The sequence below is a fragment of the Anser anser genome (assembly GCF_964211835.1).
Source record: "Anser anser genome assembly, chromosome: 12".
Classification (NCBI taxonomy): domain Eukaryota; kingdom Metazoa; phylum Chordata; class Aves; order Anseriformes; family Anatidae; genus Anser; species Anser anser.
The window spans coordinates 8399121-8426496 of record NC_139733.1 but is presented as its reverse complement, the minus strand read 5'-3'; the positions used below and the strand labels follow the sequence as shown (position 1 = coordinate 8426496).

The 27376-nt window shown below is 44.0% G+C and overlaps 2 protein-coding genes across 4 annotated transcripts in view; one reads left to right on the top strand and one right to left on the bottom strand.

Annotated features, from left to right (window-relative positions):
- Positions 1-3498: 3498 nt before the first annotated feature.
- Positions 3499-7328, bottom strand: EMC3 (ER membrane protein complex subunit 3). The gene is made up of 8 exons (XM_083795411.1): positions 7065-7328; positions 6933-6990; positions 6401-6494; positions 5740-5844; positions 5038-5119; positions 4790-4869; positions 4095-4177; positions 3499-3741 (listed from the first exon to the last, which is right to left on the bottom strand). The coding sequence occupies exons 1-8, from the start codon at positions 7217-7219 to the stop codon at positions 3613-3615; spliced, it is 786 nt and encodes a 261-aa protein (XP_083651537.1). The 5' UTR covers positions 7220-7328; the 3' UTR covers positions 3499-3612.
- A 59-nt stretch (positions 7329-7387) lies between these two features.
- FANCD2 (FA complementation group D2) overlaps positions 7388-27376 on the top strand; it is a 51868-nt gene continuing 31879 nt past the window's right edge. For 2 of the 3 annotated variants that reach the window (XM_083795406.1, XM_083795404.1), the window contains exons 1-17: positions 7388-7426; positions 8085-8171; positions 9503-9637; positions 10674-10741; positions 11543-11646; positions 13059-13122; positions 15521-15573; positions 18169-18247; positions 18968-19092; positions 19913-20000; positions 20970-21074; positions 22251-22351; positions 22869-22977; positions 23734-23769; positions 24098-24241; positions 25352-25486; positions 26946-27077. In XM_083795406.1, the coding sequence (XP_083651532.1) occupies positions 8105-8171; positions 9503-9637; positions 10674-10741; positions 11543-11646; positions 13059-13122; positions 15521-15573; positions 18169-18247; positions 18968-19092; positions 19913-20000; positions 20970-21074; positions 22251-22351; positions 22869-22977; positions 23734-23769; positions 24098-24241; positions 25352-25486; positions 26946-27077 (1545 nt within the window). In that variant the 5' untranslated portion in view covers positions 7388-7426; positions 8085-8104. Of the gene's footprint in view, positions 7472-8084; positions 8172-9502; positions 9638-10673; positions 10742-11542; positions 11647-13058; positions 13123-15520; positions 15574-18168; positions 18248-18967; positions 19093-19912; positions 20001-20969; positions 21075-22250; positions 22352-22868; positions 22978-23733; positions 23770-24097; positions 24242-25351; positions 25487-26945; positions 27078-27376 lie in introns of all 3 variants that reach the window. The other variant, XM_083795405.1, reaches the window with a different exon arrangement.

The following is a 27376-nucleotide window of genomic DNA, read 5'->3' as shown; positions in this document are numbered from 1 at the left end:
CTGGGTTTGGTTGTTTTTTCAGCTTTCGTTAAGTGACCTGAAGCGCAGGTTGAACAGCTGCTGGTTTGTGGGGATGCCTGGTGCGGCAGGAGCTCTTTCAGCTGGGCCGTGGCAAGTAGTGTGAGGCTGCGCAGCCCACCCTGCTTTGCCAGGGGGGATTCAGGAGAACAGCGCACCGCTGTGTAAATCGAAGAGTCGGTACTCAGAGGTTGCCTTTTCCCTTCTGCAGCACTGGGCCGCTCATCTCTGGTGGCGTAACGAAGCTTGTCCTGACCTTTCTGTGATACCTGGCAGCCTCAGTTATGGCTTCATCGTCATTCCTCTTCTTCTGCAGAACCAGGGCGCCCTGCCCTTATCACCATTTTCTCCAGTAGCAGGTGTTGTCTTTCGGGCTTGTGGCTGCATCGCTGAAATGGTTGTCCTGCAGCCGCTGCAGCCTCCTTTGGAGGCACGCTGAGCAAGTACCCTAAGTTCAGCTGGAAAAGACTGAGGAAGCTGGTTAAACGCAGCAGGCTGGTATGCATTTAGCACTCTTTATAGTGTGGGTGCACGTTCAGGGAGTCTTGGGGGATTGTCTGGGGGATCGAGGGTGATTGTGAGAGCAAAAGCCCTAGTAAGAAGGTTTATAGTCTTCCTGTGGTGCTGAGGAGCTTGATCTTAGCTGGAGCCTCAGAGAGGGTTAGAAGAACCTTGATGTAGAAGAGCAGATCCCGAGTTTCGCTGTGAAATGCTGACCGTCAAAGCATGGCATGAAACTCCTTGTGACCATCTGTGGCTCCAGAGGAACACGAGGTTGCGTGTTTCTCTTCAGGGAAACAGGGCGGTGGGCGGTGTTTTGGGAAATGAGGGAGGGAGGAAGGAAAACCGTGAGAAAGGGAATATAGACTGGTCAAATTCCTATGCAACGGGGAGGCCGCCTTGAAGAAAAATGATCCAAAACCAGAAAGTGGAGGACAGGGTAAGTTTTATGCAATAGCAGAGGTCAGTGGCAAAACCCTGTACTGAGCTGTGTCCTTTGACGTTTAAGTAGGAACCGGGGAAGAAGGGAGAGCACACTGGCAGTTTTCTGATGTGGAGGTATTCAGGTATTCTATATAAGTGCATGGGCTTGCAGGAATCTCATGCGAGAATGCCGCAGGCATGAAATGAGATGAAATTCCCTGTTACAAAATAAAGACTGGGGGTGGGGAGTGGGGAATGACCTGAAACACTAGTGCTGCCAGTGGAGCAGCAGTGTTCTGGAAAGAAATCTCTGAGGCAGAGAATGTCTCAGCTCTATGACTCTTAACAGGAGGGCAAATGATTTTGCTAAAAACAGCGAATTGGATGTGTCTCAGTCCTAGCTCAGCTCCTGTTTTGTTCATCCCAAATCAAAGGAGCCAAAATAAAAAGGGAAGAAACAACAGCCACAGTTATGGCAACTTCTGCTTAAGAAACATCTCCCCAGGTCAGTACTCTTCACCCTGGGGAAGGGACAGCTGAGGAGCTCCTGCAGTGCTCAATTCTGGCACTGAAATACACGAGCCAGGAACAGCTTCTCCTTGTTCCTCCCAGTTCAAAAAGGTGATCAGGTAGGAGACATAAAACAAGATCTGTGTTTATTTTCCACACCTAGCCCAGTAAATAACTGGACCAGGGACTACAGGGCATCCCAGTGTGCTCGTACGTCCTTCTGCTGGTGTCAGGCATGAGGGTCTCTGCGGTCTGTGGGGCTGACTCAGTGGGCAGTTGTGAGGTGCTTATAAAGGTGCTTGGGAAACAAATAAAAGGGAAAACAGCCCGTGTGTTTGCGACGTGTGCACAGAAGTGCCTCCTCTGTCTCTGCTCCCCAAAGCCCTCTGAGCAGCCATTCTGCCCAGGAACAAAAGCAGTGAAAGGGGAGCCAAAAGTTGCCTGTAAGACCACCACGAGTGTGTCCACCAGCAAGCTGACCGGGGCAGAAGGAAGCTGATGGGACTCTGCAGCACTGGGGAACCTTGGTGCAGGCTTGGATCGGAGGTGAAGGTGGGCTGTGCCATGCTTTGCTGCGTGCAAGCGTGGAGGATCTTCTTGTCCTGACAGTGTGCTCAGGGAGGGAGGTAAGAGGGGGTGGGCTGTAATCGCAGACTGGCTTCCCCTGCCTGGTGGGCATCAGCCATGGGGTCACCACACCACCTTGGTGTGATCTGGGAGAAGCCTGGGGTCCCCGAGGGGGCACTGCTCGTCACAGGGCCTGGCTGTCCCGTGGGGCTGTGTGGGTCAGTACTCGGTGAAAAAGCTAGAAAGCTGCTTCGGTGGAGACCAGGTGTCTCTCATGGGGCACGGTGAGTGAGGGGTGGGTATCTGCAATTCCTTTTCCCAGCTCTCTTCTGCCTTCTTCCCCGTGAATGTCCTGGCAGCAGTGCCTGCCCAAGGCAGCCCTTCCTGGCTGCTGCGGGATGTGCCAGGGGCTCAGCATGGGCTTGGGGGACGTACACGGTGCTGCTGGGACTCCCTGTGAGCAGCTCGCCAGGCTCCTGCTACACCCAGGGGATGTTTTGCTGCTTGGAGGCTGGTGTGTATGCTTTCCATCCTGAATTTAAAGTTCAAGCCTCTGCTTTTTTTCAGAGGCCAGCTGGATTCAGAGGTGCTTTGTAGGCTATTTAGCCCATTACAGTTAACATGTCTGCAAACGAACCTAATTAATTGACCAGTTTTCCTATATCGCACCTGGAAATCTTGGGGCAAAAGTGACTACTCCCTCTTCTCTCACACTGTGGAGGGGGTAGCTCAGCCACCAACAGGTGCTAGAAAAGCCCCTGTGAGAGCCAGTAGTGGTAAAGGGGACACCTCTTTTCAGTTCTACATTGTTGTACAGAACTCTCTCTTACCAAAAGAGAAGTAATGCTTAGCCTGCCAGTCATACAAGGTACAAAGACCAGAGCTTTCTCTGTCACAGTTACTGCTCATAAATTGTAGGTTAGCTCTTAATTGTCAGAGCAGTAATCTAGCAGAAGTTGCTTTATTGCCCTCTCTCTGCAGGGAAAAAAAAAAAGCCCTCTTTCAGAAAAATTCTTATTCATGTTTTTGTTTTCTTCTGAGAAAGCATCAAACCACAATTATTGCAAGAGGAAAAGAGATGTAAGAGGAAAACAGGTATCCTCTTTATAAATAGGAAGGACAACCAACACTTCAAAAAACTGAAACCTCAACCTGCTACTGAAGATGTTAGATAACACATCAGTCAGGTTTGAGTTGTTAATGTGATGTTGTCTTGTTCAAAAGACAACTGGCTACAAAGCTATTTAAACAGATACATCCAGAAGTACAGGTACTAGGGTTTTTTCAGTCTCAAGAAATTTTCAATACCTTAATAAGTTGGTTGTTTTTGTACTAGAATTAGAAATTTCTCTTTTTTCCTAAAGCATATGTAGCCCAGGAAGAGTAAGACAACAGCTAGAAACCCACCCTGTGACATTTTGGCTCCAATATATCACACTTGGGCCTGAGCCTCAAATGACAGTTGCGTAACCACAGTACTGAACGTGGTGTGTTTCTTTTATTCTCAGCTTTGCTAAAATACATTATACAGTTTTACATAACGTTTCTTTTCAAATGCCTTTTAGAAGAAGATCCAACAGCATATTCTCAAATTCAGAAGATGGAGGTCTGTAGTTCTTCCTTAAACATGCCTTCAAAATGGAGGTCTTTTGCCATGAGCTCTTCTTCTACATCTTCTAAGGCCCACTGATGATCAGTCAATTCCAAAGCTTCCCATTCCGTCTTCATTGACATTAAACACAGGCAGAGAAAGAAAAGCCACTTAGTATTAAAGTAGTTGACAGCACTTTCTGTACACATTAGACAATAACTAAGAAAAAGTCATCTTCTGCCTTTGTATGTGAGTTTTTTAAATCAGGAATGACTGCCTCATCAGGTATGACTGTCTAATCAGGTTTGCTTCAGGGTACTATAGCCCTGTCAGACTTCCATATACCTCATCAGTTGTCACCTCTAATTTTAGGAACAGGAATCCAGAACAATTCCCTTGCTTGACAGGGGGAGAGGAGGAGTTATGCATAGCCTGCAATCTTGTAAATTCACAGCAAAGAGAGATGCAGGTGGAAATACTGTACCTTAAATGCTTTGTTAGTATCTGCTGGCATGGCCATTGCTGCGCCTGTCATTTGTTCTTGCATCACCCTAGACTGATCTGCAGCTATAAAAAGAAATGAGAGGCTCATTCTTATTTGACTTAAACAGGACTGCTTGGAGTATAGTGCCACAAGGCTGGCTTCTTCCTAAAGACTAAAAGGTTGCGACTAAAAGGTTGCACGAATCCCCGGAATGCAACATTAACTTGCTAGTGCAGCTTCTCACAAGATATTTTGTCCCCATTCCTTATATCTTAGCTAAATTTACTTAAAATAGGCAGACAGACAGAGGAAAATGTGGTTGTCTATATTCTCCATAACCATCTTGCCTTGCATCTAACAAGAAACAATCATTGCAGCTTTCCTTAAAATCGATCCTTGCTAGAAACAAAAACAAACACAACATCAAAGTTTCTATGCACCAATTTGATGAGAAGAAAATCATAGGTTAATTACCATGGAAGTTTACAAGCAGTTAGCCAAGGGCTGGTGCAAAAAGATCTGGGTAACTGCTGCAGGTGGTATCAAACCTAGCCCGTGGAGAGTAACCTCAAAGCGGTGAGAGAGGCTTCGAAGAGCTTTTTGGTTGGAAATGTAGAAATCCTTCCCCAACCTCCCCCACAAGTCATCCAGTGGAAGGAGAAGCCAGCTCTTTCACAGAAATGACACTGTCTTACCATTATCTTGGCCCAGGATGAGGGTATAAATGCTTCTGAGTCCAAACACATTCAGGAAGTACCAGGAAGCAGAGCTCACCCTGAGAAATCAGAATAAGGATGTCTGATCTCAGTTCAGTGCTGCCTGTGCATGGGACGTGTGGCTCGTGACCTTATTTCAGAAGCATGCACAGGCTACTCAGGGGTTAGTAATGCACCCAGTGCTCCAAATAAACATTCAGCCTTGCTCGTGGAGGACACACGCTTACCAGGATGCATCTAAAGTGAGCAGTTCAATTCCCTGCTGTAACATTGGTTTAAAACGCAGCGTCAGAGGAAACGGAACCTTTGCTGCAGGACAAAAAAAAGCCCAGTTTCACAAAGCAACACTAGGTAATTGCAGAGCAAATTGCAAAGCCAACAGATGTTTCATTCATTGAATCTAATGTAGTCTGAAAGTAATGCATACAATAGCAGATACTTTCAGACAGGCTGTAATTCAAGTATTGACTTTAATATGGAGTCTTTCAAAATGTGATCAGGCAGCCAAACTCCCCCAGCTGTTTCAGTGACTGTTAAGGGGAATATCTTTTCTGAAGGAAACAGCTACCACATAAATAGTAAGGAAAAAATAAAAAAAACAGAACTATGAATTTGAGGGAGTATTTCTGTTTTGTATACTCTGCATTACACGGGAACGGACTGCCTGGCCATGTTCAGAGGAAAATCCCTTACAGCAACTGGAAGGCCAGACTGTTTTCTTTGCGATCCCGTCCGGCACCCTGAAAACAACCGTCTGTCCTTTACTGTGGGGCCAGCAAGTCAATGCACTCCATAGAGCAAACAGCAGCAGTGCCACAAAGACAAACCCAGCTGCTCCCACCCCAGAGGAAGTTTTTGATGGAGCCTGGACCCAAGAGGTAGTCACCCAACACGGCCAGACCCAGGGGTTTGCAACACCACACACTTACTTGTGACAAATCCTGAAAACGTCATATTGATCCAACCACCGATGAGGATCATAGGCAGGACGTTGGTTACATTCCCTTTCATCATATCTGTCAACATGGTAGGATCTGTAATTAAAAGATTTAACATAATGTGGGAGTGTATCCCATTAAAGGCAAACAAGAGTAGCACACAGTGTAGCAGTGGCTGCTGGTGAAAGTGTCTTGTGTTCCCTGCTGTGTGTGACCCCATCCCTTGCTCCGTATCTCTGAAATTAACGGATCCCTCTGCAAAGCTAGTTAGCTAGAAGAGTGACGATGAACAAGGCGGCTGGTTCGCTCTTTACGTTTTTGGCCGTGTTAATGAGTTATATCAGTTTAGAGAAGGTCCTGCTGGAGCTGGTGCAAAAAAAACAAACAAGAGACAGGAGAACATGCAGGACTTCCCATTTCCAGCAGCACTGTGACAGTCATGGTCTCGTGAGATGCTGCAGGCAGGCGCCTGGTGCCGTTAAACGAAATGAAGTGACCCGACACGCTGCTGCCGAAGGGAGCGATCTCCCTCCCCCCAGTCCCACCCCAACCCTCACATTCGCTGAGCTCTTTGCCAAGGAGGCTCACCTTGCTGCCTTGGCAGCAAGTTACACATTTTCTGCCCAGCTATATTCCTTATACCTTAACATACCTGTCATCGGTGAAGGAGGCACTACCTTTCTTTTTGTTTTCTTAAAGAATCCATCCTCTGGGTTATTAAAGTAGTATTTCCGAGTCAGGAAAGACTGGAGAAAAAAAAAGCCAACACCAGTAGCACCGTAAGAAACGAAAGGAGGACAAGGTTATTTCTTGCTCCTTTAGACACATTATGAGCTATTTGATTAATTTCTTTTTCCAGGTATTTTACTAAATGATGCCCTAAAGCTCTTTACTTCTTTAATGTCTCCCTGAAGGACTAGCTCTGAGTACTCGCTCTGTCTCTCTGAAAGCCTCAAAATATTTCCAAGAAAGAATTCTCTTAAAAAGAATCTACGTCAAATAAAGACCTTTTGGCACTTCGTGCAGAGTCTCTGCTAGCTCAGTACCAATCCCGGTATATCCGTCGTTGCTGTTCCCGCAGCCTGCCCCACGGGTTTCGCTGTACGAGCCGTCTGTTAGCAACCGAGCAGACGCGAGCGGCTGAGCCCCGCTGCGGGACGCGAGGCTGCCCCTGCCCCCCGTACCTGCTTGGGGATGTACTTCCCGTTTTCCCGCAGGACCCTGCTCCGGATCAGGACTTGGCTGCAAAAGAGAGCTGTGGTGAGGGGGGGCAGGGGCGGGAGGGGCCGGGCCCTGACCCTGACCCCGACCCTGACCTGTCGGACACCTGCTCCTGCGTGAGCCGCTTGTCGCTCTGCAGCAGGATGGAGACGTAGTGCCGGATCATCCCCACGAAGAAGGTGATGAAGACGATGGGCAGCACCACCCACAGCCGGATGTTGGAGTCCAGCAGCAGCTCGGGCTCGCTCATCGCGGCCCGGCCCCGGCACCGGGCCCGGCCCCGGCCCCGGCCTCCTCCCGGCTCCTGCTCGGCCTCCGGCCGCCGCCGCTCCGCTCCCGGCTTCCGCTTCCGCCTCCCGCCGGAAGGACGTCACCGCGCGCCGCTGGCGGGAAGCTCGAGCCGGGAGGCGCCTCAGGGCCCCCGCCCGCCACCCACAGCTCCCGGCGCTGCTCTGAGGTACCGCGAGGTGCCGTGAGTCGCGAGGCACTTTGCGTAATCTTCGTGAGTTAGGGACGGGTTCCTCACCGCGCGGGCCCTCACTTTCAGCTATTTTTGCCCCCCCCCCCCTTAGCCTTTGGAGGTGACTCGGGGTCTGTTTGGTTTCTGCCAGGCCCCGCCGGGAGAGCAGGGGCCCGGCGGCGGTCTGCGCTGTGCTCCCGCAGCTGCCTGCCCGGCTGGGCGGGGCTGGAAGCCCGCCTGCGGTCACCTCTCCTGGCTGGGCTCACACCCGCTAAGCTTGCAGCCCTTTGGGTGTGCGCTGAGGTCGCTGCGTTAAATTTGAGACCTCGGTTTAACTAGCTGCTTAATTTGTACGGTATCTGGAGGAAACACAGACCACGTTTTAGGAATTTTGGAAAAAGCGACGTGTCCTGCTATTTAAATATGGCAAGCTCTAAAATCCTAACCTGTACAGCAGAAGAGCGTGGTGTGATACTGGTCAGCCAGGCAGTCTGCCTGCCTTTGGAAAAGTCATATTTCCGGAGCATTTTGCTTCGCTATCCAGTAATCCATTCTAGAGTTGCATTAAAAAAAAATTGAATTAAAGTCACATTTTCTTCTGAATTAAAGCTATATCTCCTTTACTCACTTGTCTTTTCTTCCTGCTTTCTTATAGGCGACAAGTGATTTGTTACCATGGTTTCGAAACGGAAATTGTCAAAACCTGATGTTTCTGGAGAGAACTCAAAACCAGACTTGCCAAGTAGGTGCTCAGGCATAATCTTACAAGAACTGGAAACCTGTTGGTAGCGGCAGCAGCTCCAAGGGAGAGAGGACAGGCCATAATGGCAGTTTGATAATCTCAGTAGCTAATTGTTAATTATGCTGTTGATCTTGAGCGCTATTGTTTTATGAAGCTGTGTGACGCAGTACAGGCAGGCAGCAGGAACAACCACAGGCACACGGCTAAAATGCAAAGGGTAGATTAATTCCCGTCACCTCGCCAACCAGGGGATTCCTGGAGCAACATCCAGCAGCTGCACACGAGCAGGGATGCAGGCATCGCCGAGCTCAGGCTGTGCTAGATCACTGCCTCCAGCTGGCACCTGTTTATCAAGGGTTCACGCAGGCGTAGTTTTTACCACCATGCTGTGATCCTCACGGTGCTTGTTTGATCTTCTCTGTACCGAGGTTGGGAGCTCAAGTGCGTCCGATAGGATGCCTCCGAGCCTACCAAACACCTCTATTACTTATACGCAGATGTGCTACTTGCCGAATACCCAGGGCACAAACAGTAGCAGGTACAATTTATGTGCTTTCCTACATTACTACTCCCAGACTTTACACATTCCCAGCTGCAAGGTCATTTGTACGTATTTACAATCCTCCTTGCCAGTCTTCAGTTCTGATCCCATCCCCCTCGACGATTTTCCACTTTTAACTCCTTCGTCCCAACAGAATCGCAGTAAAATAAAACTAAAAGCAGTGCCATATCTTTTATTAGTCCCTCTGTTCTTGTACCTTCGATCAACATCAATCATCTGAAGCTTCAGCACCTTGGCTTTTTGCAAACTAATCATATTTGATCAAAAATTATACCTCTGAAGCCAAAATAACCTCTCTACGTAGCTAGAGGGAAGATACTTTTTTGCATTAGCACGTGGGTGGATCCCTAAGTGACAAGTTTAGTGGAAGAACCTAAATTAAATTTGTGCTTTCCAGGCCAGAGGGAAGTATGATTCTAGTATTGTGCAGTTTGTAATTTGTTAGCAAATACGTCTCGCCTGGGAGTATGGCACCAAAAGTATGTCTTCCTGCCTTTGGTTGTGGACCGCTAAAAGTGGCGGTTAGGAAATGTTCCCGTGTGGTGTCGTGCTGCAGGGGTAACTGTTTGATAGGATCTCTGCGTTGGTGTTTGGGTTAGCTAACGCCTGCTGTCAAATAGAGCCTCACAGTGTTGTTTGTTGGTCTGGTCCCATAAATGTGTTCCTGTAATTTCTTACTAGAAGGTTAATTTTGAATTAGTTCTTTTTCTGGAAGTTCCCTGCTACTCTTTTGCACAATAATTTGATGTAGCTCGTCTTGTTTTCTCAGAAACAAAGAAGTCACGGGCTTCTGATAAGGAAAAGGCCTCTGCCCAAGGTGGACTGGAGAGTGAGGGAGTATTTGAAGAGCTCCTTAGAACATCAGGAATTATACTGAAAGCTGGGGAAGGGCAGAATGAAATAGGTATGGATTTAACACTTGTTCTTTCTGTTTGTATCTTAAAGCCTGCAAAGATGACTGTTACAAAGTAAAGACACTTGTTACTTGCAGAGTAAGAAATGCTTGGGCGAGCTTGTTTGAAAGTTCAAGGAAACTTTCATCTGGACTCTTGTTTGTTATATGCTTCTTGAATTGCACTGCTCCTGCCTAACTGAGTGCATCACTTAAACTCATTACGCCTGCTTTTTGAGTGGATACATGTCAAGTCAAAAGACTTCTGAGAGATTACTGGAGGTATCTGGACTAAGATTAGACTGCATCTGAGTTTACAGTCTTACCTTTTTTTGCTAGTTAGACCAAGATGGATGAAACAGGAACACGAACACCTTTTAGCTCAGACGAGGCACTGCAGGAAGCATCTGTTTGGATGGAGCTGCTTCACCCTAGTCATGGTCTAAGCAGAAAGTTGAATTGCTTCATGGGGTTTTCCATGTTTCACCTCTATGAGACAGTGAAGCTGTACTTTTTTACATTGCTGCAGTGGGTTTGAGCAGAGGAAGACTTCTTTAGGATGGCAGGGCCGCTGAGTGGTTTATTTGTGTGACATTACACGCTGTGTCACATGAATGAACTTCGTGGTTACAGGACTGATTTTGCTGGAAGATGGCTACTCTGTTATGTTAGGCAAAGGGATTTTGGGGTTGCACATTTGGCAAAGATCATGTTGCCTCCTAAGGACAGAAAAAAAAAAGCCTAGGGATTCTTCCTGCACTTCTTGACTCTCATTCTGTCTGGAATAGATTTGTGTTTATCTGCCAAAAAGTGTGGGAGTTTGTGTATCAAGCCTGGTTAGTGCTACTAGCCACCCTCAGCCCAGAGTGGAGAGAGCTCGCGTGGTAGGTAACACCACTCGGGCTTTTGCTAGCTGGAATTCTCGACAGAGCAAATGCAGAAATAATGGTGGATGATCCTGAGAGCTTGTACCTAGTGTAGCTGTTAGTGCAGTGTTGTATGGCTAAAATACGTCTGATTCTTTATTCTCTTTAAACTTTCTCCTTAGCTGTAGATCAGATGGCTTTCCAGAAGAAGCTCCGCCTGACCCTAGAGAAGCACCCGTCTTACCCAGGCGTAAGTAGCTGACTATGTTTTGGCAGGAGCCAGATTTAAAACTTTACTGTGTAGTAAAAGGCACAGATGCAGCTGCCTTTCTCTGCTGGTCTTGTACAGAAGCATGCAAAACTTGCTATTTCTCTCAATGTCATCATCCCAGCCTTTTGGTCTCATTGTTCCTCTGAACAGTTAGGCACAAGGTAACGGCCAGCACGTACCCCTGTTACCAACCTTGATGTGTTTGCTCTGAGGTTATTTTTTCGTAATTCAAAGCACAACTTCTGCATTTCCAACCCTATGCCTTGTCAAAGTAATTCACTGGCAACGTTATTCAATAAACAAAGACTCTTAAAGAGAGCACAGTAGTTTGCTTAACTTTTCCAGTGGAAGCTTGGTTTTGTGTTAGGTGGGAGCTGGCAGTGTTAAAACTGTCAAGATTTGGTGCTCCTCTCCAGCAACAAACCCAGCACGAATGTCCTGAGGCCAGTGATTTGAATCCTGCAAATGTTTTTGGATGCAGTTCTTGTCATATTAAATGTTGCTGTCTCAGCTGAACAGGGAGGTGGGGAAAGCCAGGTTAAATCAAGGTGAAGTGAGAGACTGTTGCTTTAGAATTATTTTGTAAACCAACCAGTGTTTGCTTTTGGTTGAGGCTATAGATTATCCAGCATTCCTTCTGTGACAAATTCTAGCTCCCTGGCTAGCTGGATAGGAAACCTCTTTCCTGCTTTCATCATCTGCTCACAAAGTGCGTCCTAAAAGGCAGCAGTTGATGAAGGCATCTTCTCAGGAAGTGAGTAATCTCTCTCTGCTTTGCAGGTTGTGAAGCAGTTTATCAGTGGATTGGAATCTCACATCAGGGACAGAAACCAGTTCAAGAACTGCCTTTTGCCATGCGCTCCCGTACGGACTGAGGGGTCAAGGTCAGGGAAAATGTATTTTTTGTTCTCCCTTTCAGTCAGAGCTGGTCTCTGCTTAAATGTTGTGCAACAGTGAGTGGAGTGGAGGGAAAAGCTGTAGCTCCAGCTGATACGTAACAAGACCTGTGTCTTATGCAAAAGACCCTGTCATTCTTTGGTTTGAATATTTTCCCCTTTCGGACACCTGTGGAAAAATGTCTTCTCTCTTACATGGCTGCTGATTTCAGGGCAAGGGCACCTGAAACCTCCAGTTTGGTTTGACACTGGGAATCTCCAACCAGCATATAATGTCTTTTCTTTATTTATTTAGTTCTTTTAACGTGTAGGCTTTCCTATATTTTAAAATATTTTATATTCTCACTCAGAAAATATGAGATGGTGTGGTGGTTTTACTCAGCCGGGCAGCTGAGCTCCGCCACAACTGCTCTCTCACTCCCTCTCCTCAAAGGGAAAGGGGGAGAAAATATGATGAAAAGGGCTCAAGGGTTGAGATGAGGACAGGGAGATCACTTGACTATTATTGTCATGGGCAAAACAGGCTCAGCATAGGGAGATTAATGTAATTTATTACCTATTACTAACAAGCTAGAGCAGTGAGAAACTCCAAGCAAACTAAAAATCCCTCCCCCCATCCGCCCTCTTCCACCTCCTCCCCCGAAGCAGCACAGGGGAAATGGGGGCTGCGGTCAGTCCCTGACACTGTGTCTGCGCTCCTTCACGGTCCCTCTCTGCCCCTGCTCCCCGAGGGGTCCCTCCCACGGGATGCCGTCCTTCCCGAACTGAGCCTGGGGGGCTGCCCACAGGCAGCAGCTCTTCAGGAACTGCTCCCACACGGCTCCGTACCACGGGGTCCATCCCCCAGGAGCAAACTGCTCCAGCACGGGTCCCCCACGGGCGGCAGCTCCCCCCAGATCTACTGCACAGCAGGTTTTTTTTTTCCCCTTTCCTAAATCTGCTCTCACAGAGGCGCAAACAACATCACCATTGGCTCGGCTCTGGGCAGCAGTGGGTCCCTTTGGAGCCAGCTGAAACTGGCCCTTGTCTGACATGGGGCAGCTGCTGGATGCTTCTCACAGAGGCCACCCCTGCAGGCCCCCGCTATTAAAACCTTGCCCCGGAAACCCAATACAGACAGTTACGATTGAAAGATGTTAAAACCTAGCCATTAATTTTCATATTTCACTTCTAAAAGAATTCTCTTAGAAGTCTTGGAAGTGTAATTTCCTTGCAGTTATCTAATAACGAATATTTACTAATGCTCCTGCTGTATTACCTACTGTTTTGGGGGCTGCCTTTGGTATATAAAGGAAGTCATTGTGTGTGTTGGTTTTTTTGTTTGTTTTTTTAAAAGTACTGGAAAGAGTTACTTTGCTCTCCTCTTGTTTTTACTACAACTGTGGAATCTCATTTTGCAGGACTTTGGTGCACTCATATTGTGAAAGCCTCATAAAACTGCTTCTTGGAATTAATATCTTACAGGTATGTACACCTTAGTTTTCTCTTTACAGTGGTGTTGATTTATTTCGGGATCCTTTGTTTATGTAAGTAGAGGATGAGTAGAACTGGTGGTGAGGCAGAGGAGGCTGCATCTGGAAGAGCATCCGTTATCAATGGGCCGAGGCCAACTGTATGAGCCTCCACAAGGCCAAGGGCCGGGTCCTGCGCTTGGGCCACGACAACCCCGTGCAATGCTCCAGGCTGGGGGCAGAGTGGCTGGAAAGCTGCCTGGAGGAAAGGGCCCTGTGGGTATTGGTTGACAGCCTGCTGAACACGAGCCAGCGGTGTGCCCAGGTGGCCAAGAAGGCCAACGGCACCCTGGCTTGTGTCAGGAATAGTGCAGCCAGCACGCCAGGGAGGTGATTGTCCCCCTGTGCTCTGCTCTGGTGAGGCTGCACCTCAAATACTGTGTTCATTTTCGGGCCCCTCGCTACAAGAAAGACATTGAAGTGCTGGAGCATGTCCAGAGAAGGGCAATAAAGCTGGTGAAGGGTCTAGAAAGCGAGTCTTACGAGGAGCGACTGAGGGAACTGATGTTATGTAGCACAGAGAAAAGGAGGCTCAGGGAGACCTTACTGCTCTCTCCAGCTACCTCAGAGCAGGTTGTAGCAGGGTGGGGGGTGGTCTCTTTGCAACAAGCAATGTGACAAGAAGAAATGGCCTCAGGTTGCACCAGGGGAGGTTTAAGTTGGATATTAGGAAAAAATTCTTCACAGAAGGGGTTGTGCAGCATGGGAACAGGCTGCCCAGGGAAGCAGTTGAGGCACCGTCCCCGGAGGTATTTAAGACGTGTAGATGTGGTGCTTAGGGATGTGCTTTAGTGGTAGACTTGGTGGTGCTAGGTTAATGGTTAGATTGATGATCTTAGAGGTCTTGTCCAACCCAAATGATTTTATAATTACTTGTTTCTTGAGGGACACAAAGATGCTTAGGGCCTGCAGCACATGGCATGTCAGAAGAGACAGCAGGAACTATCCTTGTTTAGACTTGAGAAAGTTAGGGGAGGGCTTGGCTATCTGCAGCTATCCAGTTGCATGGTGTAGAGAAAACAGAGAGAGTCTTCTCAAAGGTGGGCTGAGGCAGGATGAGAGATGACGGTCAAGTTAAAGATGGGACGTTCTGAGAGAATTTAACCACTTCCACTGTGGAGAATGTAGTTAAATCTTGGAGGTGTTTAAAAATGGACGAGACACTGAGCAATGTGATCTAATGATGATGGAGTTTTAAGCAGAGACTTGGACCAGAGAACTCCCAAATTTCCCTTCTAACCCAAATTTTTTGATAATTAAATTGCAGCCCTGAACAAGCCTTACAAGGAACCAATCCATGTGAAAGGACAGAGGCCCTCCCAAGATTTCCTTGCTCCTTGAGCTCAGTTCACTCACCTCTTGTATCAGTCATCTCCCCTTCCTGCAGCTGCTAATGGCAGTTGTGGAAGAGGGAAAGGACAACGGGTGTTTGCTCATCTTCTCTTCCTCTGCCTTGTCCTGGGGCAAGGAAGGGAAAAGTGAACATACAGACTGTCCTTGTGCAAGAAATGTCCAGGCAATAAGACATGGTTCTCTTTTCATCCCCTTCTGTCTTTTCCTTTCCCATATGTGGCTCCAAAGACAACTCCTTTCACCCTACAGTGCAATCGAAGCTCCTGTTCTCCTGCCTTCCTGGGAGCTGGTACTCATCCCCCATAAAAGAACCACACATGTGAAGCAAAATGCACTGTGGTGGTACTTAAATAGTACTTAATAGTTGCTGTTAAATAGTGAATAGTTGTTTTTGCAAAGCGTTGCTGGTGATAACAAGTTCTATTAAGTTGGATAGAAGTTGCATCAACACGTATATGGAGCTGAAGGTGACATATCTCACGAAGGCATGAGAAACCTGAGAACAGCTGTGGATTTAAATCCTCTTATAATTAAATGTTTTTTCAAAGTTCTTATTTTAAATACATCTGTTTTTTAGAGTTGCATTTGGGCCAGGATTAAAGGGGGAAAAAAGAATCAGACTTGCAAGGGAAATGGCGAGATCATGTAGGTAGTTTTCAAACCAATCTAAAGTTGATGCTTCAGATTCTTGTGTGGTGAAAAACAACTCAGATGGGTCTGACAGAGTTTGGCCCAGAGGAACTGTAAGCTCTGCCCACGTGGTTTGCTTCTGTTAGATTACGTATATAGCTTGCCCTGTGTTTTTCACCTTGCAGGCTGTGCATCTCCTCTCTGGCAACAGGGAAGAGATTTCTTTTACAGGAAATGCTTTTCTTTGTTCTTTTGAGTCTTCTATTCCCTGTGTATTTCAGCTTTTGTGAAAAGTTAGTTTTGATGGCAGTGCCACAGCACAAGCAGTAAATCATCATCCTAATGTTGTCTTTTTACCTTCCTTCTAGCCTGCTGTCATAACGCTGTTGTTGGAAAAGATCCCTGAATTCTTTTTTGATGTGTGAGTATAGACTTTTCCCTCTAACTTGAAATGAAATTTCTTCTTTTGAACAATTACCAGCTGTTTGACTTCGACTGTAATTTCAAACTTACCTAAAAGGATCTACCTAAAAAAAAAACAAAACTTAAAAAAAATATATAAATGGATGTCTGCACTGCTTTGTTGTTGTTTGTTTGTTTATTCATATATGTGTAAAATTATTTGTGAGTTACTATGCCTTTTATACTGCGGATGCACATAGCAGAAAACAAGCTAATAGAAGCTTAAATACAGACATACCTCACGATTCATTATGCCTTTGTTAGCTACTGGTGCAAACTCTGGAAGTATTTCAGTAGAGTGTCCCGGTATTTAAAAAGGATGAAAGTGACTGGCAGTGTTTTAGGTGGCTGTTAGATGCAAATAGACTCTCTTAAAAATGCAGTTCTTGTTTAAACAAGGAAAACAGAAAAAGAACAGAAAAAGCATTTTTTTTTTTTTTTGAATGTAGAACATCACAGCAGACTGGGAGATCTTGAGGCACAGCACAAGAGAGATTTGAACAATTAAGTTCTTTTTCAGTTGCTCTGGAGGCAGAAAGCTTGCTGCAGAGTTAGTGGAGCAGGTCAGGGGATAAGAAGCTGATGCTATTCCTTGTACGGTATCTGTTCAGTGTTGAGTATCGAGCAGGATACAAATGCTGTACAGAGCCTGAGAAGTTGTCCCTCACTGAAATCTTGTTAGAGGAGGGTTTAACACAAACAGTGACAAGGACTGAATTGCTTTCACTCAAGAACTCTAAAGAATCTTGGTTGTAAAAATGATAAGCTGTTAATTGTGCTGTGAACCCTTTTTATTAAAAAACTCTTATTGACTTCGGAAGGGATGTTTTTACACTTGTTTCTTATCGAGCTGTATGAAGAGTGAAGTTTTTTTCCATGCGTTAACGACCAGTTAAAAATGGAAACAAAAAAGTAGAAAGAAATCCATTTTGCAGTACAAGAAGGTTTTTAGGACAGTCCCTTGGAGATCTGGGTTGTTCAGCATGTTTGTAAATGAAAAAGGAAAGGAAGAGTGAAGTAACAGCCTATGGCAACAAATTTTCAAGATAATCTAATCTAAAACTGATTGTGAAGAGCAATAGAAGTTTTTTGTTCAAGTATGGGACAAGAAAGAGCATTCATTAAAGCTGAACTGTACCCACACGTGGACTGACCGGCTAATTTCACCCAAATCTGACATAAAAGCATAGACCTCTACAGGTTTAATGCCACCTGATGCCTGGACAGAGGAAATTTAATTTACTAGCCTACTGTAGGAAGGGTGGGGGCAACTTGGGTTTATCCATGCTGTTTGGAACAGCCAATTCATTAATACATAGACCAATGTGACCAGAAGTTACAGGTGAGGGAGGATGCCTCAGTGCATCTGTATGAGCCTTGTTTTCTTAGAAAATCAGACTGAAAATAATTCTGATTGTGTAAATACAGTGGCTAACTCAGTATTATCATTGGGGAAAGACATCCTGTATAGATAGTTCTTTTTTTTTTCATTTTGAGCATACGTTTAATGCTCAGCATTAGTCAGAACAGCAGACAATATTAGGAAAGGAATTGGGAACAAAATGGAAAGCCTCAAGGTTCTCACAGCCACCTGGTGACTCCCTTTGTTCCTTCTTAATATAGCCATGGGAAATAATGAACAAACATGCTTTATACATCACACATATCACTGTAAATGCATGGCACAGTCACATTTTGAATGTGGCAGTCTTTCAGAAGTGCTAGAAAGGAAAATATAGTAGATTAATTTCTATATAAGTAGGGAAAAATATTGTAAGTAAAATAGAGTTCTACCTGCCTGACGAGCAGAGAGAGGACAGAAAAGCAAGTGAAAGCAAGAAAGATTTAAAAAAATAAATAAATAATAAAAATCTGTGAAAGCAAAAAGGATTTAGAAAAGGTATCTGAGGAAAGTTTAACCCATGTTTCTAACTATGCAAGGCAGCAAACTTAAGCAGAAGTACTTTTTCAGATAATTACCTTATATAATATACCTAATTACCTTATGGTATATACCTGAATGTATAATTACCTTGCAGTTTTGATGTTGCAGAGTGTAGAGCCTTCTGCCTTGGGAATTTACTAAGCTGTGTATTGTTGGAGGCTGAGTGGAAACTCTGAGAAAAGATGGCCCTGTGCATCCTCTGGTGCTCAAAACTTGTCCGAATGCATCTAATACCGACAGCAGCTGGGGGTGAGGATACCAGGCTCAAAAGGAGGTTTAGGCTAAGGTAGCGTAGCCATACGTATGGCAGAACAGGAGACCTGAAGTGAGGTCATATGGCATGTTTTGGTTTTTGTGCTGTAATTAGGGTGTTGCTGATAGTGTATTAAAACATGCTGACAGTATCCCTGATTTGTGTGTCCAGCAAGTAAGAAGTGGGGTTCTTCCTTCATGGTGCTAAAAGCTCCAGAGGTGTTAATGATATTTTCACAGTGTGATTTTGATAGCTGGCTAATACGAATTGCATCTCATGGTCTTGCTGACCAGCAGCAAAACCTTTGAGTCTGTCTGTGGATCTGACTAACCCGTGTTTCACTTCTGCTCTTTTAGTGTGGGTACATTTGGAACAAATTTTCCCCGGCTCATTGTCAACCAGTTTAAGTGGCTTGATAGTCTTCTTGACAGCCAGGTGGGTACTGATGGCACAAACACCTGCGTGTTTCTCCAGTCAGCTTCTGTAACACCTCTCAGGTGGGATGAGATCAGTTTTGATGCTAATGAGAACAGATGTTTCCTTATTCACATCCTGAAGGGGAGATGGGATTTAATTCTTGTTTGTGTTCTTTTCTTTGGTGACTTTTGGACATCCCATTTTATTTTCTTCTTGTCTTGTTCTAAGTGTCCTTTTTCATAAATTTGTATCTGTACATATGTATCCACATGGGTGACCCCATTTTAAAGCAGTCCCTAACCAGAAGTTACAGTCCCCTCCTGTGTACTTTTAACACGAGGTACTGGATACTTGCGAGCATCTGGGGATGAATTCTCTGTTCTGGCTTTGACGGTTCTTTTCCTTCTTTCCCTTTCTAAGTCAGCAGTCTCTGTGAGTTACTTTGTCCTGGAGGGCTGTTCCTAAGGAGAGTTGCAGAATGAACTGAATCAAGACCTGACTCTGGGAAGCTTGCTGTTGGGTTTCCCAGTTTGCTTTGCTCAGCAAGATAGTCATATCCTACCTGTAAAATGCTGTTTTTCCTAAAAGTCTATGCAATGATTCCCTGCTTCAACGGGACAATGAGTTAAGGGACAGTTGGCGTAAATCCAGGCAAATAACTTCCTGAGTGATCTTTCATGCATAGTATTGTTGCCATTCTAATGAACATGCACTTTACGAGTGTTCCTTTTCCTGTAGGATCTCGTCAAGAAATTAATGCAGATGCTTAGTGTGTCTCCTGTACCAATTCAGCATGATATTATCACCAGTTTACCTGAGATCCTGGAGGATTCCCAGCAAAGTGAAGTTGCCAGAGAGCTTGGGTACAGCTGATTCCGCACCCCCCCTCTTCCCTCTCCTCCCTTTTTCTTGCTCTCAACAGAAAAAAAAATCATGTGTGAATGTAGTTTGTACCAGGAGTGACTAAAGCAGCACAATAGTTGTTTCTCTTAATGGTAACATTCAAGGACAACCAGCACTGGCTTAGGATGTGTGCTGTTATGCTCTTAAAGAGATGTCTAAATGCTCCAGAAGTGTCTTTATCTAAAAAAATAATAATTATTAAGTTCTTGAGTACATGGGTGCAGCGCAGGTAGATTCCAGTTAAGCGCTCATTACTTCTGCTGTGATTAGTCACTTGGTTATTACTATCGGCATCTTTGGATTTGTTTTGGATTCTGCCATGGTAAGGGTCAGCATTGCTTTTATTAATTAAAAAACCACAACACACAACAAAATAAACCTGTTCGTGAAGCAGAACCTTCTAGCTCTTTTATATACTTTTCTCAAGCATTTTTCCTGACCCGAAGAACAGGATGACCTTACACCAGTAGATACCCGCCCAGGGAGCATCACATTAAGCTAGCCCTTATATCTGTCTTTTTTATGGTGTATTCATTTTACACAGTAATTTCTTTTTTTGGTAGCCTTAGCCTATATTTAATTATACACATCCATGTTTCTAGTTCTGGTCATTACACAGTTCACTTACATTTACGCCAGTGCTAATTATCTTTTCACTCTGGTGTTTGTTATTTCAGCCTACCCCTGGTTGTACCCCTGGTATATCCTATTCCTTGTACTTTGTGTTCCCATTACATGGTTCTATTAAGATAATTTATTTTCTTTTTTCTTGCATATCAGCTGCTTACTAAAAGAGGGCAGACGGCTGACAGTTCCAATTCTGGATGCTCTTTCTCGTTTGGATCTTGATGCAGAACTCCTTGCTGAGGTAAGTGCTTCTACTGAGTGGTCAAACAGAATCTAGCCCCTGCATAGCGATATAACAGCAAGAGCTGTTTGGTCATTCAAAATATTTTGCTATATATGACTTCTGTAGGCCTTCAGAAGTTCTGAGCTAGCTGGAATTGGAAAGGAGTCTTGGAAACTAAAAATATTTTAGGAAACATTCATGAGGGATTCATTGACAAGCATACTCTGGCTGTTACAATATCCGTTCAAAAGTTTCAGACAAGCCTATTTTAGAAAATGCAAAAGCACTTTGCCTTGCTGCAGTAACCATTTACCACCCATCTTAAACCCACTTATTGTCACTGTACCTCAAAAAAAGAAACGGTGACCAGACTAGACTGCTGTATTCTAAGTAAAGGCAGGCTGGTGACTGCATCATCATATGACCATAGTTTTTCTTGGCCAAAGGAAAAGAGATCATGTGCCTTGGGTCTTCTGGATATGCTGGATTGTTATGCTTTCAGCTAGGCTTCTAATGAATAGAATAACATTGGTTCATTTGAGTGCATTAAATACTATTTTTCGTAGTCCCCAAAGGCTAGTGCTGTGTAACGTGCTAGATTCTTCCATGCTTTTCTCTTTTGAAAGCCATTTAAAAATGATGGAGCCAATCTCTGCTTGGCAGTGCCAGGTGATATGTTAAGTGGCAGAGGCAACAAATTATAGTCTGGGAGGTTCAGGTTGGACATCTGGAAAATGGTTTGGGGTCTGCAGCAACTGCGTAAAGAGATGGCAGTGAGGGGCAGCTGGTGGAGGTTGTCCTCCATTCCTGGAGATCTTCAAAACTCAGCTAGCAAAGTCAAGGTCAGCCTGATCTAGTACTGGCAATATTCCTGCTCTGAGCAGAAGGCTGCAGGAGAAACCTCAAACAATCCCTTCCCACCGACTTAATCTGTGTATCTGTGAACCAGAGTCTTAGGGCTGTGATCCAGCATTGCTCTCCCCTCAGGTGCAGCAGTCTGCCATGACCATTGTACCTTCTGTAAAACTGGAAGATTTGCCTGTGGTGGTAAAATTCATCCTCCATAACGTCAAGGCTGCTAATGCAGTAGAGGTACAGCATTTTCTCTATACTAAAGACCAATGAGTTTTATGATATATTATAAGCTTTATAATATATTTTCAAGTACAATTTTTAAAATTGCCAAGGATGAAAGCACATGTAAAAACTATCTGTCCTTTGACGTGGATTTGGTTATGCCTTCAGGCATGAGAACTGAAACCTCCTCCTTTTTGCTGGCCGTTGCAGATTTTTCTCATTTGGTTTTAGAATTTGCATTTATTTATTTTTCAGTGTTGAACACCTTAAAGAACTGAAAGTAGTGAAATTATGCTGAGTTAAGCTCCTAAACTGAAGAACTGTTTGTGGCAACTTTAAGCCTCTGAATTTTATCTAAGAATTTTCATTGTACAGACCTTTTAGGGGTTCTAAAATCCTAAAGTATCCAACAGACCTGGGATTGCAACTTGGTAATTCTCGTTTCCTCCACTGAGTTCTGCTCTAAAGTCTGTTCTAGAAACATTCCCAAAGTAGTGATTCTCCTGTTTAGAGGACTGTTTTCATTTTCGTATGTAAGAATCTTTTGGTTTTGAGAGTCACTTTATCAAAGGAAACATAGAATATTTTTTTAAACAAACAATTTGTTTTGTTGAGCCAGCCTTGCTGAACTATTGAACAATGCTTTTTTTTTTTTTCATCCTTTGAGGAAGCCTCAGCTTAAGGCAGATGGGGATTGTGATCTGCCCTAATCTTTCAGCAAAAGCACTGAAAACAGTTATACCTATAACGTGCAACCGAGTCTGTGCTGACCCACAGCACAGCACTGACTATTTGACAGCAGTCAAACTGGTGAATTCACACGCCCCAGCATTTGTATGGCTGTCTCATATCTTGCTCTGCTGCTAAACAAGATAAAATTAATTCACAGCAGCTTCTAGCATAAATAGATGGGAATTTCATGTAGTAGCTGTTAACAAATCCTCTCCTGCTTTCTGTATGCATGCATGCATGCATTAGATTGTGACATTATGATGAAGAATGAAGTGCTTTCACTTTTTAAGTATTTAAAAAGAAAAGTTGAGCATAGCTAAATGCTTAGGAATCTTAACAAATATATGAGTTTTGATTTGTAATTCTAGGGTTATTCTGTGAGATTTTTTCTTTCCCTTAGCCTTCTCTGTTTCTCCCTCATGTGTTAGAGTGATTTGTGCCAGGATTTGTGTTCTACAGGTGATTTCTGATCTTCGTAAGAGCTTGGATCTGTCATCATGTGTTCTGCCACTTCAGATCCTAGGGTCCCAGAAGAAGCTTAAAAGCCAAGTTCAAACCAGGTACTTGAGCATATTTACATGATTCTGCAGAGGTGAGATGGGACAAGGTGACTTCAGCTCTTCTTTATCTGGTCTCTGAGGCATGCCTAGTTACATACGTGAGCCTAATTTATCTTAAGTAAAGGTGCTGACACCCTTATTCCTTCCTGCTTGGTATTAGTGTAACACACTTGTCAGTCCTTGCCCAGCCAGCTTCCCCTGCCATTTTTATAGTACCTTTTGAGAAATGACTGTCGTGGCATCCATGTCACGTACATGAGGGTATGTGGCTCCGTTAGTGATGATATTGCTGCCAGTTCACCTGTTTTAACTTCCTTCCAGTATGTCTTAGACTGGTCCTGCGACCTCCACTTCTACCCTCTTCTGAAACTCCCTGTCCTCGCCAGAACACTCCCTTCAGAGAATAACATAACTTTACATAACGTAACATAACTTTACATAACTGCCATTGCTGGTAGCTGCCTTGTTCCTTTTACTACAGTATTTACAGAGGCTGAGTCTTTCTGATCATTTACAGTTCTTCCACGAGCCAAGTAACCACCAGCCAGAATTGTGTGAAGCTACTTTTTGATGTGATAAAGCTAGCTGTAAGATTTCAGAAAGATGTCTCTGAAGCTTGGATTAAGGTAAGTTGTGTGCTTTGGCCCTTGTTTCCTGATAGAATTCAACCTGTAGGTTGAGCCTGAGCTTTCTTCTAATCAAATGTGCCATTAAAAGACAAATGTTAGCCCATCATTTTACTGACACAGATTTAATTTTGTTCCAAATCAGGAGTGCTTTTTTAGGAGTCTGCTTCCTTCTTCAGTTACTGATTTCCCAGTGCTTGCAAGCTGGCCACTAGGTTCCACTGTATAGACCCCAGATCTTGAACTGCATAGTAAACCTGATTCTACGTGTTTACAAGAGAATTTTGAAGAAAAAGTCTTAGCATTTTTTCAATCAGCTAGAGAGCAAAAATGTTTACCCATCTGCTGAGAATGAATTTTATGAAGCTTTAAGGTGCTTGAAAATATCTGTCAGGATATCCGTATTGGCTGGCATTGTGGCTCGTTGTAAACCATGAAACTTGTTCTTGTTCTCAGCCTTTGATTGCTCGGTACCTTAGGTTTGTGTGTGTGTTTGTCACGTGCGTGTGTTTGTCGTCTTTTGACAATGTCCGTGCTGAATTTTCATGCCCGTTTTTTGAGTGCCTTCTGGATTCTGTGCTGTTTGCAAGATCCAGTTTGCTGGCTTTGACAGCTGTCCTGTTGTAGAGAAGAGAAATCTGTGAGCAGTATTTCTTTTGGTGTCTGCCTTTTTTGATTTGACTCCATGTAACATTCATGGTTTTGAAATACAGTATTGTACTTTAATGTAACAGCATTCTTGTGTTTTGCTCTTAGGCTATTGAGAACACCACATCTGTGTCTGACCATAAGGTAATACTTCTGAGTAAATTCTGGGAGATTTTTCTAACCGAAGCAGAAACTGCAAATGATGTTGCGAGGGAGGTTCTATTGGTATTTGACTTGTTGCTACTATAACAGCCATCCATTTTCATTGTAACTCTTAGTTCATCCCTTCTAAATGTCAGGGGACAGAATTAACCTGCTTTGAATTTGTCTCGTGGGGCTGATGAGTTTTCTATAGTTGTGGCTCTTGGGAGTTTTTTGAGCTCTTGATTTTCTTCTTAGTTTTGACTTCATAGTTGTCTAGACTGTTTCATATCTTTTCAGCATGATGATCAGTGTTTATTTCCTCAAAAAGGTTCTGGATCTGATAGTTTTGCTGCTAATCCATTCTACCAACACCAAGAACAGGAAGCAAGCTGAGAAGGTACTGAGGAGCAAAATTCGGCTGGGCTGCATGCCAGAGCAGCTGATGCAGAATGCCTTCCAGAATCATTCAATGGTCAGTGCTGATTCTGCACCAGGACACCTTTACTCCTTTATCCCTCACATATCTTGTCAGATGATGATTTAACCCTGGACTGCGTTATGTATGCTTACTCCTGAGGTTTCTTTTGGTCACCGATCAGTCTTCCAAGGCACATGTCCTTTGTTGTAATGGTCTGTTTTTGTTTGTTATTTTAGAGATCAGAGTTCCTTTATTTTGGTGCAAAACCTCTCAGCCTTTATGTGGTCTAAGCCCGAGATCTCTACTGCATGTTCCTGACATGCTGTTGTCTCCCACAGTACTTTTATAAGTTCCTATCTTTACATACACAGTTTTTTGAGTGCAATATTTTCTAGGTCTAGATATGTGTATACATATATAGGCATATGTTTGGATAATACTATGAGAAAACTGAAAATATCTGAAAAATCGAGAAGAGTTTTCAGATCTGAAGGATCTGAAAAACTGAGAACAGATCTGCAAAAGTGAAGAGAAAACTAAAAACTGACACAGTGCTTCTTGTAGATATGGGGGAGCAGGTGAAAAACACTGTTGAGAATTTAAAATAAATTAAACTATATTAATGCCTTAAGTGAAAATATCTATTCTGAATATAAGTGACTTGAATTCAATTTTTGTTTAACATCCTTCCACTTTATTTGTAAATAAGAGCTTGTTTAGAGGGGCTCTGAATGATTTATCTAAGTTTAGAAGGTAACTTAGTGTATTCTGAACATCTTGATGTGGCAGAGTCCTTCTGTTAAAGTGGTGCCAGTATCATTTCTGTCCTGGGGCTTTTATTTAGTGGTGTATAGTTATAAAGTGACTTCTGTGGTGTCACTGATAAGGGGTATACTGCTGAGAACTCTGCAGCTTTGCAGATTGGCTTAACCAATCTGTGAATTCTTTGTGTGGAGAAGGTTGGAGAAACCCATTTTGGTGTGCCTCATCTGCTCTTGTTGCTCATTTGTGCTAGACAGGACAGCAAGAGAAGGCAGGAAAGCACTTATTAAACTAGACAAAGCTTTCGGAATGAGCTGTAGCATCTCTTTAGAGACCTGAGAGTTGAAAATGGGCGGCAGCAGCAAACTGCTCTCTAAAGATGTCTGTATTTCTGTTTTTCAGGTTATCAGAGACTTCTTCCCTTCAATCCTAGTACTTGCTCAGACATTTCTGCACGCTGCACACCCAGCCATAGTCTCCTTTGGCAGCTGCATGTACAAACAAGCTTTTGCAGTCTTTGACTCTTACTGCCAGCAGGTACAGTGTGATGGATAGCATTTGTTTTATTTGTGCTTGTTCACACTTTGTTCTGGAACGTATGCCCTGATCCTTCAGAGGGGAGGGGATTTGAGGCAGTTTGAAGCCTTTGAGAGAGATCTAGGCTGTAGAGTAAGCCAAGCAGAAGATGGAAAATCATTGCAGTAAAAAATCACTGTGATGATCTTGTAGCTACCAGAGCCTTACTCAAGTGACTTAAGCGCAGAAAGCCCTAAGAGGAGCCAGGAGCAAACTGGCAGGCCTCAGAGGTGACAGAATGAAAAATACTTGTGGAGCAGAGGGGACTGTGCTTTTGGTTGTTTTTTGTTGTTGTTTGTTTGTTTGTTTGTTTGTTTTTCAATTCAGAAAGCACACAAGTTGATTGAGCTGTAGCCTGAAAGCCAAGGCTGGACCTCAGAGTCACAGAGGAGATTTGTTCATAAATCCTTATTTCTCTTCTATCTTATTTAATCACTTTGAGCCTCTTCTATTTAAAAAAAGCCATTGTTCTAGTTCGTATTGAAACAGTTTCCTTGGGGAACTTACTGTGATGAAAAAGTTTACACAGCTTCCCCTCAGAGCTCTGACCAACTTGGACTCCTGTATATTCGGAAATAATTGCAGGCCAGACTTTGTTTATGAGTTACGACACCCGTGCTTACATCAGAAAGTTTGGGGTCTGAAAACAGCTCTGCACGAGCTTTTGAATGTATTTGCACTTTTTTGGCACAGTTTATTTATAATTAGAGCTGTTTCCAACATTGCACCTGTATTACTTGGTATTGCAAATTTAAAAAATAAGCAACTGAGAAAAACTTGAAATGTGAAGACATGCAGTGCTGTTTGCAGCAAGTTAGGGAGTTTAGTAATGTTTTGAGATGTTACAAATTTCAAAAGAGGATGGCTGTATTAACAATTAGTGACATAGGAAAGACCCAGAGCCCCAGACAGCGGATTGGGTTGGAGAGAGACCCATGTCTAGAAGCCAGCTGAAGTAAGGCAAATAAAAAGATTTTTGAAACAAAAACATCTGTTTTGAGCTGCTGTTGGTCACGAGGGTTGAGACACTGGAAATGCTGTAGTTAGAGGTGATATCTTCCTGGGTAAGGTGCAACATTCTGTGTGCCTATGAAAATTGTATGGGTTTTTCTTAATCTTATGTGATAGTAGCAAATAGAAGAAGCTGCAGGAATGTTAGCAAGCAGGCAGGAAAAGATTGGTGAAGAAAAGCTTTATGAAGTCATGGAAGCTTTTAGAACTGAATAAAACTCAGGCTGAAAGAGCCTGTATTGTGGATAGTGGGAATTAAAAAGCAAACTGTGAGAGGGGAGTTGGAATAATATGGTTGAGTTTCAAGGTTACTATCTGTACTTGATCAATATATTTCATATGAGTAGAACAGGACAGACATTTTTCTGCTGATATTTCATTGCGGTTTCTCTGGTGGATGTTTCCTCAGGAGGTCGTGAGTGCTTTGGTGACTCACGTGTGCAGTGGAAACGAAGCAGAATTGGATATTGCTCTGGATGTTCTCACTGATTTGGTGATTGTGCACACATCCCTGCTGATGCGCTATGCCACCTTTGTGAAGGTATGTTTATTTCTGCGGGCATCCTACATTTCAGGACCCTTACGGTACTTCGCCCCAAATCCAGAATAGGTCAGTACTTCTCAGAAACAGCCTTAATGGAACAACCCATATTTGTAAAGCTATTTGTTCTGAGAAATGCAGTGGTCAGAATGAAAAGGAATCTGTTATGGAAGGGTGAGCTGAAAGATTGGACTGTTTTTCTTTGAACATCTATGTTGGGATAGAAGAAGAAAAAAAAAAAGTTACTTGTAAATGGAGAACACATACATTGCAGAAGAAAAATGATATGGGGGTCTGTC